At 37.1% G+C, this 17,888-nt stretch overlaps 1 protein-coding gene across 2 annotated transcripts in view; it reads right to left on the bottom strand.

The window, feature by feature from the left end:
* CNTN3 (contactin 3) overlaps nucleotides 1-17,888 on the bottom strand; it is a 449,736-nt gene that overhangs the window by 166,454 nt on the left and 265,394 nt on the right. For both annotated transcript variants that reach the window (XM_069084081.1, XM_069084082.1), the window contains one exon: nucleotides 556-651. In XM_069084081.1, coding sequence (XP_068940182.1) covers nucleotides 556-651 — 96 coding nt within the window. The remainder of the gene's footprint in view (nucleotides 1-555; nucleotides 652-17,888) is intronic.

Here is a 17,888-nt window from a genome sequence, read left to right as displayed (position 1 = left end):
GAGGTATGGGAGAAAATATGGGAGAGAGCAGATTGGAGGAGGGGATATATTGTGGGACTGCTATTTTGGGGCAGTGGGTAGGGGTAAATGGGGAGAAAATCTGTAACTCAAAATCTGGCAGAAATGAATGATGTAAATCAGAAGTTAATAAAACTTTTGAAAAAAACAATAAAATCAAATTGTAAGAGATAAAAATGAAATAGAATGTAGCCTTCTTGCATAGTAGGGACCCTGGGAAATTAACTTTAACCCTCTTGCACTAAGAACTCCCCCCTTTATAATGAAGGCATGTCATTTACAATGACCCATGGATGGGCAATCTTTGGAAGGCATTTCTCCATCCAGGGGTGGGGAGCCTGCTGTCTCAAGGTCACATGTGGTATGAAGGCTTCAAGTTCACCACCCCTAATATATACCATTACCTACTGACACGATTTAATGATAGATCATGTAATATACAACTTGATTGAGGAAAATGATGGTGTAGATGTGCCCCAGGCTTTGCCTTGTTTCTGACTCTGTCCCCAAGTAGGACATGAACAACCCACTTCTTACCTCCAGAGTGAGGTGGAGGACCACAGAGCAGCACGACTCCCTGTCCTTCTCGAACCGATACTGTACTTCTCATTTTAGTTTTAAAATTTTCAAGATCTATTCAAAGACAGAACAGAACAGAACTAAGTTTCAGGGGAGGAAAGACAATAAACTAAATGTTCACAAGGCCAAATATATGTCTTAACAGAGCATAATTAAAGTATCCTCCCCCTCTCGGGAACCTTTGGAATCCAAAATAGCACAGCATTTGCTTTGGGTAGGAAGGAAAGAGTAGCATTTCTCTTGACCTTCATTAAGATTGCTAGACATTTTTTTTCAAAGAAACTAGCAACTCTGGATAAAAACATATCTCATTAGTCTTGTGATTTTTGAAATGATGACAAATAAAACCTGACTGAGTCTGCAGAGGCAAGAGAAAGTGTAGATGGGAGCCAATTAATCAGATAATGTGATTCAGAAGGGGGTGGGGGGTGTTGCTTTGAACCAAATATAAGTCTTTTGTCCCTAATTATCCACATGGAATCCACTAGGTAATTGCTGAACTTTCCATTTTGCTCCTACAAAGACAACCAACATTCCACACTTTTTCCCCTCAAAACATTTTATTGTAAATGAATTGTCTGGGGAAAAAAGAAAAACAACTTTAGCTTTACCTCTAATCAGTTGCTGTGTTGGGCTCAGAAGGGCTTAAAATACTCATTTTTCTTTTGTATAATATGAGATCTATTTGTTCAGTGTCATTGAGGGTTGTTCGCGATAATAAATGGAACCACAGCATGAGAAATTAATAAGACAAGTAGAATTCAATTTATAGGAGCACAGTAGGTATAATTCATGTCTGCCTCTTTGTTTATAACACTGATATAAATATAAAGATGTTAAAAAAAAACCACATAATGTTAATTTTAGAATCACTCTTGAAGGCTTCCAAGCTATGTTTGGCATTCTCCTGGTTATTGTTTTAAAGTTAAAAAAAAAAAAAGCAAAGAAAGAAAAGACTGAAGCTATTTTGACTCACAGCAGTGAATTTTGAAGTCTAGTCTCTTTCTTTCCCATTTTTTTAAGAAAACCTCAATAAAGAAGATATTCAATGAATACAATTCTTCTTATATGTTACTGCAATATTGACTTCAAAAACTGCATGCATCTCTTCTTTCAGTAGAGAGGTAGAAAACTATACATTTACAATAAGAAGTATGTTGCCAGAAGTGGCCAATGTAGAGACTTTTTATGTTCAACTGGACTTTTTTCTATTGGGGAGAGTCATTGGGAAGGTATTATAATATTAAAAAATGAGGGCAGGGAATTTGAGCCACCTTTATGATACTTCTCCACAGGGAATCTACTCAGCTTTCTATTTCAATTCAATTCAATCCAACTCAACAAGCATTAATGAAGTTCCTACTATGTGCCAGGTACTGCTCTAGGTGCTAGGGATATAAAAATGGAAATGAAAGCAGTCATCCTCAAGATGCTTACCTTCTGCTGGTGGATACAGAAGGGTGTACCAATAGTATACCAATACCAATTACAGGGATACCAATGAGGCATATGAAAAAGCTACTGTCCCTCATTTTTGCTACCTAACTGATTCACCTTCTTTTTCAGCAACAGTTGTTTAATGTCAGCCTTTATAGCAGAGCTGTCAAACTCCCAGCTACCCTCAGTACAGTAGAACGAAACTAAAATGTAATTGGGAAATGCTCAATAAAATAAATAAAAATTGTGGTTTTCTAAGTCAATACGCAGGCAATAGGAATCTGTTTCTATTTGAAATCACTACTTGAGACCAGACCACTTGCACAATTGCTGTTTTGAATGTGCTATAGCCCACTCATATCCACCATTTGCCTCTCTACTGCCCATTAACAATAATCAAATATTTATTGATGTTCTTTTTAATATCACTCTCACTTCCCAATGATCCTCCCTCAACTATAACTCCCTTGTCACAAAGAAGTACTGTTAAGCAAAATAAAGCAACACATATGGATGTCTGCCAATGTGTGCTGTATTCTGAATTTACAGGCTGCCATCTTGGGTGAGAGAAGGTAAATAGGCATCAACCTTTGCTTCTCTGAACTCATGGTGGGTTACTACTTTGTTTAATGTTGCTTTCCTTCACATTATTGGGGTCAATATGTAAGTCATTCTCTTGATTCTACTTATTTGTTCATATAAGTATTCTTATTTTTATTTATTTATTGGGGGAGGGCAACTGGGGTTAAGTCACATAGCTAGGAAGTGTCTGAGGCCCAATTTGAACACAGAGTCTCCTGACTCCAGGGCTGGTGCCCCATCTACTGCACCCCCAAGCTACCCCACATATAAGGTTCCTTGAATTCTTCATGTGTCATTTCCCACAGCAAAATAATATTGCATGATGTGCATATGTCATAATGTAATCAACCACTTCTTGATGGACAGAAAACCAATTTTACACTCCAAAAAACATGCTTCTATAAATATTTTCATATATATGGGACCTTTCTGTCTATCTTTGTTCTCCTTGAGGTTTATGCCTAGTAGTGACATTGTTGTTTTAAGGGATGTGATCAATTTAGTGTGCACAGCATCTTCTATAATTCCAAGTAATTTCACAGAATCTTCATACCAGTTTACAGATTCACCAACATTGCATTGGGGTGCCTGTGTTCTTAACAGCCTCCTAATATTTATCATTTCTGTCTTTTGTCATCTTTTCAACAGATTACATCAAAGTTGTGATATGATGGCTCCAGGTCATTTTCATTCATAGTTCTCTCATTTTTTACATACACCCTGACTTTGTCCTGCCCACTGAGTTGTTGCCATGGAAATGAGGGGATGAAGGCATTTGACTTCAAGACTAGTATACTATTCTCATCTTCCAATCCAACACTTCCCATCATTTTACACTCCTGACCATCTCTCTTGTCTCAGTTCCAATGACAAAAATAGAGCTTTGCAGACACACTTTCCTCATCCTCTGTTCATTCCACTTCATTTTTCCTCTCTGGTTACCTTCTTATTGTCTTCTTCTTCCCTGCCAGCACCAACAGTTCAACAAGAAAAGCCAAACCACATGAATTTATGGAATTCTTTTAAGTTTATCCATATCATAGGTAAATACAATGGTAAAAAGTATTTCCATGGCAATCATTCTAGGGGAGGGGGCTCACCTGGATAATGCTTTTATATGATCATTGACCTCAGAGGCAGTAGAGTCCAATCACCACATTTTACAGATGAGGAATCAGAGATACAGATAGGTTAAATGACTTACTCAGGGTCACACAGCTGGTAACTATCTTCAGGGGAATTTTAACATGAATGTTCACTTTCTATTTTTTTAAATTGTTTTTACACTGGCTAGATTTCCCTATCACTCTAAAGGCCCTTCCAGCTCTAAGTCAACAATATTAAGATCCAATGTCAATTTCCAACTGAAGACTATGAAAAAAATTGGACAAAATATACTTCCATGTTTATGAAAAATGATAAAACTAAATATCTGTGAGTTGTCAATGATAATTTAAATATAGTCGGCTCTGTCTCTTTATTAGGTATTATCAAGCTAGTAGCTTTTTCACAGCTTAACAGGATTGACATAACTTATTTCTAGCGCAACTATATGAAATAAGACCACATTTTAGTATGTACTTAAGCAATCCAGAAGAACATTTGAAAAATATTCAAAACAAAATCACTATTTCAAAACTTATGAATAATAAAAATTCTTCTGGATAATACATTCACTCTGCTTTGATGCATCCAAAGGAAACAAAAATAAATAAAAAGTAAAAAATAAAAGCAAAATTATACATATGCTCTATATATACACACATCGACAATTTTATTAAGAAATGAGATTAAGGTGGCTAGGTAAGAAAGTTGGAATTACAATGGTTAAGTAAGATTCACAACTATTAACGAAAAAGATGTCTAAGTGTGCATATGAATTTATTTTAACCGGGGATCATCATACCAAAGTATCTTTTAGTATCTCCAGCTTTTTATTATCTGTAATTTGTAACTAAACTACTATCACATCAAAGCATCAAGGCTCATGATTATAATTGAGTGGGAATAGTAGGATTGGGCTATCCAAATTTCTCTTACTAAATGGGGGGAAAATGCTACAATAAATAGCTTCTATGGGGAAGGGGCAATATTTGAAAAGATTACTTTCTAACAACCAAATCTCTCTCCTTACCAACTTTATCCTGCTTAATCTGCTGTTCTTTCAAAGTAATTTTACATTGCAGGAGACATTTATCATTGATTTTAGCAGGAGTATGCAGAAAGGAATAAAATAACTGAGGTGGCTTGAAACAAAACTAATATGGGAGGGGGGAAAGTAAAGGGGTTGTTCCTTTACCCAAGCACAAGAGTTGGCATTTGCAAATATACACAGAATTCTATCACCTTACATTAAAATCCCATCAATAGCAAAAGTAGCTTCAAGTGGACTGGTACACCCATAGGGGGGAAAAAAATCTTTCGAAATGTGTACATCTGTTGTGGCTTGCTTGATGTATCCACAAAAGACAGGAAATCAAAAATAGCAAAGAAAAATAATTTAACAGAAAGGAAAACTCCTGATCTGATTACGTGATTCCTTCTCTTCTCTTTGGCTTTTCTCTGTATTCTCAATATGTTTCTATTTACAAACCAAAGGTTTCTAGTAGACTGTTTCTCCTTATTTTGCAGGCATTGACAAGCCCAGGCTGACTATTGATAGGCATAGGAGATTTGATCTGTTCCGTTTCCAACTTGAGTTTGTTCAAGGCAGCCCAGGGGTCCCTCACTCCTAGAGGTATCATATGGGTGCCAGATTTAGTGCAGTCACCCAATCAACTTAGCTTACTGCAACTTACAACTACATGGCCTTCTTGGGGTGTGACACTATATCCAGATTTTTTTTATAAAGTACTAAATAGTAAGATTTACACATATAACTTACACATCCTAAATTGTGGATGGAATACAAGTAAATATTCTTTCATCTGTTATATATTTATGAAACATCAGGGGCAAATTGCAGGAAAATTCCGGACCACAGAATTATCTACATATTGTTATCAGAAACGGGGCTAGAGGCTGGGGGATGAAAGACAAACTTAAAAGTGGGACCTTCACTCAAGAAATTTGAATTCTACTGAAGAATGGCAACATTTTTTAGAGAGGTAAATGCAAAACAATGTGATCAGGAAGAAGGCATGAAGACCTAAGTAGATCACAAAAAGCTTCCCACAGGGAGTGGCCCTTGAAAGGAACCTGGGAAGAAACAAAGGAGGATTCGAAACTGGAGGGGCATGCATAGAGGCCAGAGAAGATACACTGATTCCAGAGAACAGCAAGCACAAGCTAGTGTGGTTGAAAAGAGTAAATGAATTGATATGAAGTAATTCTGGGAAAAGAGGATGGTTGCAGATTATGAGGGTTTTAGAAATGCTCAGCTTGAGAGGTCTGTATGTTACCTTAGAGGCAAGAGGGAACTAGTGAGGTTTCCTGTGCAAGTCAAGTGCAATCAACAAGTCAACAGGGATATATTAAGTAGTTATTATGCATCAGTCACTATGTGTAAGCACTGTGTTTATGAAGAAAGTCAAAATGGTCCCTGTCCTCAAGAAGCTTACGATTGAATGGGGAAAAGAACATGCAAATCTCACTATATTAATAAATGCAGTAATATTAAGAGGATCTGAGAAGGCTTCTTACAGAATGTAGGACTTTAGCTGAGACTTGAATGATGGAGTAAGGCAGTGACCTGTTTTTGGGTGCTGGAATTTAAGCTAAAGAACTCACTGGTAGCTGTGGGAAGTATAGCCTCCCCTCTCACACTCTTTCCTCTTATATTGGGAAGGGAGAAAATATTCATGAATTCTAGAGGTTGGAGACCAGAAACAACCAGACCAATTTAGAGGCTGTGAAAAAAAAGGGCAAAGTGATGAGGGATGGCTCACAATAGGTTCAGCAGGAACTCTGATCTTACTCTTAAGACCAGAAAACCTGCAATTCAGTCTGGAAAGAATTCAGCCCAAGCCAACTTGGAGTCAGAGTTGTAAAAGTTTATTGTATGCTTTATAGCAGGCAAGGGTCCTTAGGGGACCTGCAAGTTTATTGTTAGGCTGTATAGCAGGCAAGAGTCCTTTAGGGGACCTACAACCTTAAAGGGGTAGAATTAAGGTTTTTATAGAATAATCCATAATAGAACCTGTGCCAATTATGCTAACTAGGTGATTAAGGGTGGGATTAGGGAGAAGTTAAGGTGGGGTCAGTGTTTAAAGGGACATGCACTTTTAATGTATTTTCAAGTGTAGTGCCCATAATTCACTGGGAAAAAGCCCAAGAGGGGGCTACCTGGAGGTGCAGTCAAGGGCTGACTGAGAAGTGCCCAGTCTGCCACCCATCAGTGTCATGTTTGACAAGATTGATGTCTGGGAACCAAGGTTAATGGAGACTCAGTGTGTGGATAATAGGCTAAGGAATTAACCCAGAGACAGGGTCCTGAAGGATTCATTGAGGCATCCAAGGAGTCAACCTAGAGATAGGGTACCGAAGGATTCATGGGGGCAGTAGGACACTATATAAGGGGGAGATAATAATTGCCTAAACTGGAATGTTTATAGATACTTTTGTAAAGGATTCACAGGTGTAGTTTGTCACTGTTCCAAGCTGAGATAAACAATTCATGAGTTGTTACTGGGCAGAGTTAATGTTCTGAAGCTGGGGGGGGAAGGGGGGCGATGATTCAACAAACTGGTTTTATGGACTGATGTTACAAATTGGTATTAAAAATTGATGTTACAAATATAGATCCCAAGCACCCCATCAGAAGGACTGGAATAGAATGGTTTTGGTATATGAGCAAAAAACACATAAAAGAAATGTTTCAGAGTTTAGAAATTCTTTGGATATTGGATGTAAGGGCAAGAGAAGAATAAGATTGTCTTACTCTTCTCTCTGTTATTTGCTCAGAAAGTAACATGAATTACATGAAAGTAACATTTATAAAAGTAACATGAATTAACTTTATTCTTCCATATTTTGGTTTTTTTTAATTGAATCTGTAATTTCATTGGTATTAATAGCAGCCCTCTAAAAAGAACTTTCTCTCCCAACTCAGAGAAGCAATTTCTTTGCAATTTAGTTATAATCTAGCTATACAAACTCTAGTTATCTGGAACAATAGGAGGGGGAGTGCTTTGTCCAAGGCTACATAGCCAGTATGTGTCAAAGGCAGGATTTGGCCCTAGTTCTTTCTGACTTACTCTGATCCTACCTTTCTATTTACCACACACTTGTTATCTCTTTACTGCTCTATACACATCTTAATTTAGAGAAGGTGGTATGGAAACTTATTTAATGTATTCCATACCTAATCATATATTAATTTTGGATTGTCCATTGTTTGCTGTGTGACAGAAGAACAGAGGGAAGCAAAGGAGGCCTGGGAAACCAGGTTCTTGTTCCAGTTGTGTCCTTCCCTTCTCTGGGCCTCAGTTTCCTCCTTTTTAAAATTAATTGGTTAAGTGACCTCTGTCAATTCTATCTTAACCCCTTCTGAGTTTATAATTAAAGAACTATACTTCTGTAGAAGAGGCCCATATAGGCAGTCATAACAAGCAGTATGTGTTCTTAAGTAAAGTGGCATGAAAGAGGAAGAAGGTAAGGGTTGGGGAAGATCTCATGGAGAGGGCAGGCTCTGGAAGCCAGATAAAGGAAACACCTCCCAGGATAGCTCCTGTCAACTTCTGGAGAAGATCCCTCTTGGGGCATAATAAAGGAAGCTTACTTGGGCTTTGGCTGCCTTAGGAAGGAACCATCTGCCCTCTAGTAGCTTCCTAGTGTCAATAATTAGTCTTGCTAGTTTAGATGTTTCTAGCTGCTAAATGATTGCAAGTGTTATCAATGTCCTTTAAATTCCAGCACCCAAAAACAAAGCTGTGGTCAACCCATCCTGATTCCTGGTTTATAGCTAGGAAAAATATCATCATAGGCATGGGTATTATTAATGCAAGTAGCCGTGCATTAATTACATTAGAATTTGAAAATTAATGAGCAGAGATGAAAAGAAATAGATTTTTTAGCACGTTTCATATCTACCTGCACTTCTTCCACTTTTCCTACCTCCAAAGCTATCCCATGTGATAAATATTTTTCAAGAAAAAATAGAAGAGAAAAAATGCCAGTGAAATTGGTCAAGACTTTGATGCATTTTGAAAATATTTGGTGGTGGCCAGGTGGCGCAGTAAGAGTGCCAGCCCCAGTGGCAGGAGAAATGGGATCGGATCTGGCCTGCACCCACACAAAAATAATAATAACTGGCCGTGTAACCTTGAGCAAGTTACTTAACCCTGATGCTTTAAAGAAAAAGAAAAGAAAAGAAAGAAAATATTTGCAATATCCTACACCTGTGGTCCTCCCACTTTGGTAAAGGAATGAAGGGAGATGCCTTCATTTCATGAAACTTGGAGCCATGTTAGTTCTTTATAATTTACAAAATTCACTTTTGATTCTTTTCTGGTCTTTGATCTTTTTGGGTGCAGAGGAGAGACCTTCAGACCTGGAGTCAGGAAGACCCAAGTTCAAATCCTATCCCTGCCACTTATTAGCTGTGTGACCCTGGGCAAGTCATTTAACCCCTGTTTTCTTCAGATTTGTTAGGTATAAAAATGAGCATAATAATAGCACTTATCTCCCAAGGTTTTTCTGAGGATCAAATAATATAATAACTATAAAGCTCTTAATACAGTGCCTGGTACACAGACAGTGCTATGTAAGTGTTAGGTATTATTATGATTGCTATAGTCATTGTTATTATTCAGATAATATTTTTTTCACCTGGGCTCATATATTATAAAGCAAAATCACTGAGAGTAGGAATCTAACTTTCTCCATAGCTTATAAATAAGTGTGTGAAGGAGGGAGTAACATCTTTAAGAAAAAAGAGAGCATCTCCAACTACAAGTTTTCCAATGATCTGTCAGGCCATATGTATTTCCTTTCACAGTTGGGGGTGGTAGCAAGATTGGGAAGGGGGAAGGGGAGGGGATTGCAAATTAACCATATGGGAGTCAGGACAAAGAAGAGTTGCCCTATGTAGAATTTGTCACTAAGTTCAACCAACATTTAGCAAGGATTTAAGAATCCAGTACCTAGACAGCCACAGAACTTGAAACAGGCTGTCTTATTGATCATTTCATCTGGGTCCTAAATATTTTCTCATCTTTTTAGTTAGTTCCTGGAAGGAGCACTATCCCAAGATATTCCCTTCTTTCTATTTGTATGCAATTAACCCAGGATCTGCATATAAGAGAACAGATTCTTGTATTTCCAACTTTATCTTATACTATTCTCTATATATGCTATCTTCCTATAAAAAATTACAAAGTTACTATTACTAATAATAGCTTGCATTTATATAATTCTTTAAGGTGTACAAAGTATTTTACATATGTTGATCTCATCTGGTGGTTCTGGGAGTTACCCTGTTAAGTAGGGGTTATTATTAGCTTTATTTAATGGATGAAGAAACTGAAACTATGAGATGTTTAGTGATTTGCTCTGAGTCACACAGGTAATGTCTGAGGCAGGATTTGAACTTGTGTTTTCCTCACTCCAAGTCCATCCACATGCTATCTTTCTGCCTATTCTCTGTGCCCTCTTTTTTTAAATCTTATTTTATTCTGAACTTAAGAAATAAAACAAGCATTTTCATAATATTGTAGAATAGAAAAAAAGAAAGTCATACATGGAACTGCCAATCTATTATGCACATTTTGCTATTCCTTTTAAATTGATAATGAAGTTATCATATAATTTTTTTTCCTTCTTGTCCCCTCTTCTGCCACCTGTCTCTGTCCTTTTTCTCATACCCTTCCCCACTTCCTCGGCTGAAGTGCCATCCCTCCCTTTCTTCCAGACACACTTCAGATGACATCCTCCCTCACTCCACCAAAAAGAGCTTTCTGTCTCTTTGAAGTTATCATTGTACTTTGTCAGGACTTTCCATTTGAAATTATCACACACTCTTCCAAGTCTCAGAGGTATCTGTGTTTTCTTTTGTAGGCATCCAGGTGGCACAGTGGATAGAGTACTGGACTAAAGTCAGGAAGACCTGAGGTCAAATCCAGTCTGAGACACTTAGTCATTGAGAGATCCTGGGAACGTCAACTAATCTGTTTCCATATGTACAAAATGGGAATAATAACAGGACCTACATCCCAGTATTGTTGTGAGGGTCAAATCAAATATTATTTGTAAAGTGCCTGGCAAATAGTAGATACTTATTATGGTTGTCACTGTTGTTGTTATTTCCAGGGTGTTCAGAGGAAACTAAGAGAATTTTGTGGATCCTCTCCCTCTTCTACTGGGGATGTTCTAGCCTAATCACAAGGTTCACACCCTGTATGGGGCAGAGGGAATTCCTGCAAAGCCACTAGAGAGTCCTGTGGTTTCTGGAGTTGCATTTGAAAATAATTTCTTGTTGATGTCTCTCTCTTTTTTTAAGCCACGGACACTCCTCCCTATAAAATGCTATCATACCCACAGAGCCCTCTTTTGTTAAAAAGAAAATAATAATAAGAAGAAGCAGAAGCAAAACCGCTGATACAAAGACCTCATCTATAAACACAATCAGCCTTCAGTAGCTATAGGCAATCCCCGCCATCCCTCATACTGAGAAAAGAAAAGATATTCATCATGTGTCCTCTGGAACCAACATTGCTTATTGCGTGATGGTCTTTTCTCGCCATTAGACTGTACGTTTTATGAGAGCGGGGTTTATGACACAGTTATCTTTATATCCCAAATGCCTTGCACATAGTAGATGCTTAATAAATCTGGTGAATTGAATTCATTATTTATAAAGGTCATTAGTATAAATCATTCTCTGTACCACGAAGGAGGTGGGAAGAGGAAAAGAGAGACAGACAGACAAACAGACAGACAGTCACAAAGAGATACAGAAAGAGTGATAGAGACAGACAGTGACAGAGAGAAAAACAGAAAGAGACAGGAGGAAAGGAAGCAAAAGAGAGAGTAGGGGAGAGATACCGGGAGGATAGAAGGGAAGAATGTGGGAAGATGCTAATGAAAACAGAGTAACTCAGATTTATTCCCTAATCTGGCAAAAAGATTATATGGAGAATGAAAGAATGAAGAATCAAGAATTAATACAAGACTATGAAAGGGGGTAAATAGATGAATGATAGAGTCTTCAGAAGAAATAGGTAAGTTTAGAAGAGGGGATTCATTTGGGAAGGAGAATAATACAAGACATTGTCTTTTGGATAGGTGGTGTTTGAGATTCTTATGGCCCTGGGCCCAGAGACAGGAACAATTGAGTACAAATTCAGCCCCACACACTTACAAGCTCTGTGACCCTGGTCAAGTCACTTAATCCCTGTCTTTCTCACTTTCCTCAACTGTAAAGTGGGGGTAATAATAGCATCTATACTTCACATGTTTGTTGTGAGGATGAGGTGAAATAATATTCATCAAGTACTTAAAACAGTCACACAGTACTGTTTGTACTGTTAGTAAACAGCAGGTGCTTAATAAATGTTTGCCCTTTCTCCTCCATTATCTGGGATCATCCAGGTGGACATGTCAGCAGGCAGTCTGGACTCCATTTCCAAAGTGAGTTAATTGTTGAATACAATGCACAGATTTGGAAGTAACCTGTACAGAAATACCCACTGAATCCATGAAGCTACTGACAGAGATGGAAAAGAGAAGACATCTTATGTCTTCTTCCATTAAGGAGATGAATTTTCCATCAACACATAGATGGAAAAGAGAAGAAGCTGTTGGAAGATGCCCACTCTAGGAGAAATGGGAAGGAAGATGGATATAGAGGCAAGGTTTATTCACCATTAATAGTATTAGGTGTGAATTCTTCAGAAAGTTTTATTCGGATTCTGTTCTCAAGAAGCCAAAACAAAAAGGAAGAAAAATCATTTTCCTCACCTCCCCCCAAAAACAAATAAAGAAAGGGGGGGTGGAGAGACAAAAGGACAAAGAGAAGGAGAGACAGACAGACAGACAGACAGAGAGAATGAGAGGGTGAGGGGGGGGGCAGAGGGAGGAAAGGGTCAAGGGAGAGGGAGACAGAGGGAGGTAGAAAGAGAGAGGGAAAGAGAAAAATAAAACAATGACCAAATTCTTGCAATTATCTACCCTGGGTTCAAAATTCAAATTTAAATACCATATTTACTGAATACTTGCCATGTGCGAAGCACTTTGCTAAATGCTAGGGATACAAAGCTGCAATTCTGTGACCTTTGGATATAGTCATTGAATTAAAAGAATGATATTCTGGACCTCTCTCATGTCAGACAGGCAGCTTCCTGGGAGGGAACCTGAGTAACAATCCCTGCCCCTGCCTTTTAAAATCTCAGGATGGATACAACATTCTTCAGCAAGGAATGGAACCCAAAGAGGACTCTTGTTCATAGGACTCATAGATGTGTGTATGTGCACTCACATGCATATGTGTGTATTTGCATTTTCAATCAGTATTAAAAATACATAATTCTGCCATCTGATTCCCAAATCTGAACATTGTGATGCTGATGTAACTGACATTTTTACTGACAGGAATCACAGATGGGCAGCCCAAGTGTTGCACTCTGCCAAAATATTCAACAACCTAGAGTAAGGGCTCTATCCCAGTGGGTAGGTGCTCTAGCAGAGAAATCAGGGACCACAGACAGAAAATACATGGCATAAGAAACATGAGATGGGTTGAGATCTGCACTGATTTAAAAAATGGATGAACAGGATCATAAATATCTTTTGTTTCATAAAGCAGAATATCATTTTACTATCTATTTTTTGCTCTCCTTCTTCATGTTTAGGCAGCTAGGTGGTACAGTGAATAGAGTACTGGGACTGGATCAGAAAGATTCCTTTTCCTGAGATCAAATTCAGCTTCAGACATGTACTAGCTGTATGACCCTGGGTAAGTCACTTAACCCTGTTTGCTTCAGTTTCTTCATCTGTAAAACACGATGGAGAAGGAAATGGTGAACCAGTCCAGTATCTTTGCCAAAGAAAACGCAGGGCCTGGAAGGTGGGAAATGATTAAAGTGACTTAGTAACAATAATAACTCCATATTTACTTTCCCAGTGAAGTCATAGGCTTATCAAAGTATATGCCACCTTGCTTTTATAGGATCTTGTCAAGTTCTTCAAAGAAAGTTCTCTATTTCTCCATACTCAGCCACAAATACAGCTCTATAAGATACAATTTTCTTCATGCTTGGGTTTTTTTTTCTTCTTTAAACATAGGCCTCTTCAATGGTCTGCTGGCCTTGTCTGTCCTCACTACACTACATCCAGCACACTGCTGTCCAATGATCTGTCTTATGGTCAACTTATCATTTGTCTACTAAATAAACTTCAGTGTCTTCCTATTGCCTGTAGGATCAAAATAGACACATTTCTATTCAGCTTTTATAGTCCTTCATAATCTGGCTTCAGAGGATTTTTGAAAGATGGAGGAGTAGGTCAAAAAACTTTTGGCTTTCCAAATCTCCTACACACACACATACACACACACACACACACACACACACACACACCAAAACAGAACATCACCTCAGAGGAAATGGGGAACAGTGGAAATAAAGAAAAGTCAGGGTAAACAACTTGAAAAGAACCCAGAAAAGAACAACCTCCGGGGGCAGTGCAAAGTGCAAACACCCCAGGCCCACTCTGTGGATCAACAAACAAGAAGCTGTAGCTGCAGCTATGGTTGGGAGACATCTTCAACCTTAGAAAATTTCATCTCAAGGACAACGTGAGGGTCTGACTGCTGAGTGGGAGAAGATTAAAGGACCTTCCACTGTCAAGGGATGCCAAGCACAACTGTGGTGACCGGACTCGTCCTGGGCGGGGCTGCTACTGTGCATACACCTGTGGAATGCAGCAGCCAACGTGTGGGAACCTGGTTATCTGTGGGTACTTGCAGGAGAGCAGAGTCCCTGGTTTCAGTTCCAGGTTAGAGAGGAGCTGTGGTATGCAAGGGTCATATGGAAAACAGGGAACAAGATCATTTGCAGAACAGTACGGCAGGGGGACCTAGCCATGGCTTATGAGTGGAGGGGAGAGCCCAAGGTTGAGCCCCAGGATAGACCTTAGCAAATAACAGTAAGAAGGAGCTAAGGCTTGGGGCATCATTCCCTGTATCTTGGGACTATGACTTGATTACATTAATAAGTGCTAAAAACAAAATAAAAAAAAATAAAAATAAGTAAACAAAGGAGAAAGAACCCAACCATAGATACCTATTTTGAGGATGGAGAAAATCTGCATTCATATTCAGAAGAAGATAATGTAGCTTAAAATGTCACTCCTTTTTTAATGAGAAATGTAAAATGGTCCCAAGCTCAAAAGGAATTCTTGGGTGACTTCAAAGGGACTTTTAAAATCAAATAAGAGAGGTTGCGGAAAATTTAGGGGACAGAAGCAAAAATCTAAGAATAATAAGAAAGCTATGAAAAAGAAAGTCAACCAATTTGAAATAGAGAATCAAAAATTTAAGGGAGAAAATTTCTTGAAAACTAAATTTGGACAGAAGGAAGGTAATGATATTCTGAGATACCAAGGGAAAAAATCAAAAGAATAAAAAAATAGAAGAGAAGGTGAAAATCTTATCTGAAAAACAACTGATCTGGAGAATAGGTTGAGGAGAAATACATACATACATTCATACATATATATTGTATAATAATAATAAAAATAGTTGAACTAATTGAAATTTATGATTAAAAAAGAGAATCTTGATACAATATTACAAGAATTTATGAAAGAAAATTATGAGGAAGATCTAGAACAAGAAGGAAAAGTAGAAATTAAAAAAAAAAATCCACCGATCACCACCTGAAAGAGATAACAGGAAGAAAACTTACAGGAATATCAAAGTCAAGTTTTAAAGTGACCAGGATAAGAAAAAAAATATTGGAAGTGACAACAACAAAATTAAATATTATGGAGCTACAATAAGGATTACATAAGACCTAGCAGCTACTACATTGAAGGATTGTGGGTCTTGGAATACTATGTTCTATAGAGCAGAAGACCAAGGGTAACTTACTCAGCAAACTTAAGTAGAACCCTGAATGGGAAAAAAATTAAAATTTAATGAACTGAAAGACTTTCAAGTATTTGTGACAAAACAGCAGAACTTAAGGGAAAATTTGACATTTAACATCCAGGAGAAATATAAGGTAAACATTAAAGACTAGTTATAAGGATCTCAATAATGTCAAATTGTTTACAAGCAGTACTTTTATGATTGATGTCATTATTTGGGTACTATAAAAGGAGGCCATGGGTTGAGCTGAGTGTGATGGGGTGATTCTAAAAAAAAATTGTAGGGAGAGATAAAAAAGAGTAATTAACTCATACAAATGAGGCATAAAAGGGAAAATTGATACAGAAAAAGCTAGTAGGGGGAGGGCAGGCAATGCTTGCTGGAACTTTACTCTCCTTGGGAATGGGTTAAAGAGAAAACAACATATATACATACATACACATATATATATATATATATATATATATATATATATATACCAATCTATCTAAATATACATATATATATATCTTAAATTCAGAAAGAAATAACAGGACAAGGGGATTGGGTGAGGGAAGAAATTCTTAGAGGGGTGGGTAGGTTAAGGAATAGAAGGGCAAGGTAGAAGATTGAGGGATAGGGTAAATAGGGTGAGATGGGTAGTGATGAAAAACAGGAAGGAAGGAAATAGACAAATAACCACAGTTTAGAATGTGAATGGGATGAATTTACTCACAAAATAGAAATGAAAAGCAGATTAAAAATTTGAATTCAAAAATATGTTGCTTACAGGAAACAATAAAAATGCCAGACACACACTAAGATAAATTAAAGAGTACAATTAGAATTTATTATGTAAAAAAGCAGGGGTAGTAATCATGATCTCAGACTAAATTAAAGTTAAAAGAGATTTAATCAAAAGACAAAAATAGGAAAACTACACTTTGTATCAATATTATTATTCAATATTGTTTTAGCTCATTTAAAATAACTAGATAGTATAAAATATCTGAGATTATACCTGTAAAAACAGACACAGGAACTATATGAACATAAATATAAAACACTTTTTATGCAAATACATTCAGATCTAAATAATTGAAATAATATTTGTTGTTCAGGGTAGGCAAAGCCACTACTATAAAAAATGATAATTTTACCTAACTAATCTATTTATTTAATGTCATCCCAATTAAATTACTAAAAAAAAGTACTGAGTTAGAAAAAAGGTAATAACAGTTCATTTAGAAGAACAAAAGGTCAAGAACTTCACAGAGACCAGGAAAAAAGATGTAAAGGAAGCAGATTCAGTAGTATCAGAGTTTTAACTATAATATGAGAACATTCTTGAAGTAAATAAAAAATTCATAATTTTGAATATTTCAAATGAAAATTTTCTTGTGTAAATAAAACATGCACCCAAGAATAGAAGGAATGCAAAAAATTTGGAGGGGGGGGAAGCTTTCATAGACAGTCTCTTAGATAGGATGTGATTGGGTTGGGATATTTGCTTTGGTGTAGGAAATGATGGGCTGGTTAATTTAGAAATTTGGGCTTATGAAGGAAGATGCTATCCACCTTCAGAGAAACAAATAAGCACAGTATTGTCTTACATACACACATATGTATCTATCTATATGCATACCTTCATGTATATGTATATGAAGGTATATGTGTATATTCACTGATGTATATGTGTGTGTATCTGTGTGTGTGTGTATCCACTCTTAATTATAGCTTTCTTTGGGGCAAGGTAGGGGGAGGGAAGAGGAAAACAAAGTAAAAATTTCACAGCAGAGAATAAGATAAAACTTGCAAGGAAGCAAAGAATGTTAGGCTTTCTTGTAATGGAAATTGATTGTTTTATATTGAATCCTTTCATGTTCTGTTGTGTACATGGCAATTTTTTTTCTCATTTTTGTATATAAGTTTAAAATTTTAAATATATATATATATTTGGAAGGAAGGAAGAAAGAAAGAAAGGAAGGAAGAAAGGAAGGAAGGAAAGAAGGAAGAAAGAAAGGAAGAGAGAGAGAAAGAAAGAGAAAGAAAGAAAGGAAGAAAGAAAGAAAGAATGAATGAAAGAAAGAAAGGAAGAAAGAAAGAAAAAGAAAGAGAGAAAGGAAGGAAGAAAGAGATAAAGAAAGGAAGAAAGAGATAAAGAAAGGAAGAAAGAAAGAAAGAAAAAGAAAGGAAGAAAGAAAGAAAAAGAAAGAAAGAGAGAAAGAAAGGAAGGAAGAAAGAAAAAGAAGGAAGGAAGGGAGGG

The sequence above is a fragment of the Petaurus breviceps genome, unplaced genomic scaffold, assembly GCF_028583685.1.
Source record: "Petaurus breviceps papuanus isolate PSGF00001 unplaced genomic scaffold, PetGlider_PUasm1.0 174, whole genome shotgun sequence".
NCBI lineage: Eukaryota > Metazoa > Chordata > Mammalia > Diprotodontia > Petauridae > Petaurus > Petaurus breviceps.
Note: the sequence above shows the minus strand (reverse complement) of the source record. Positions and strands in the feature narration are given on the sequence as shown.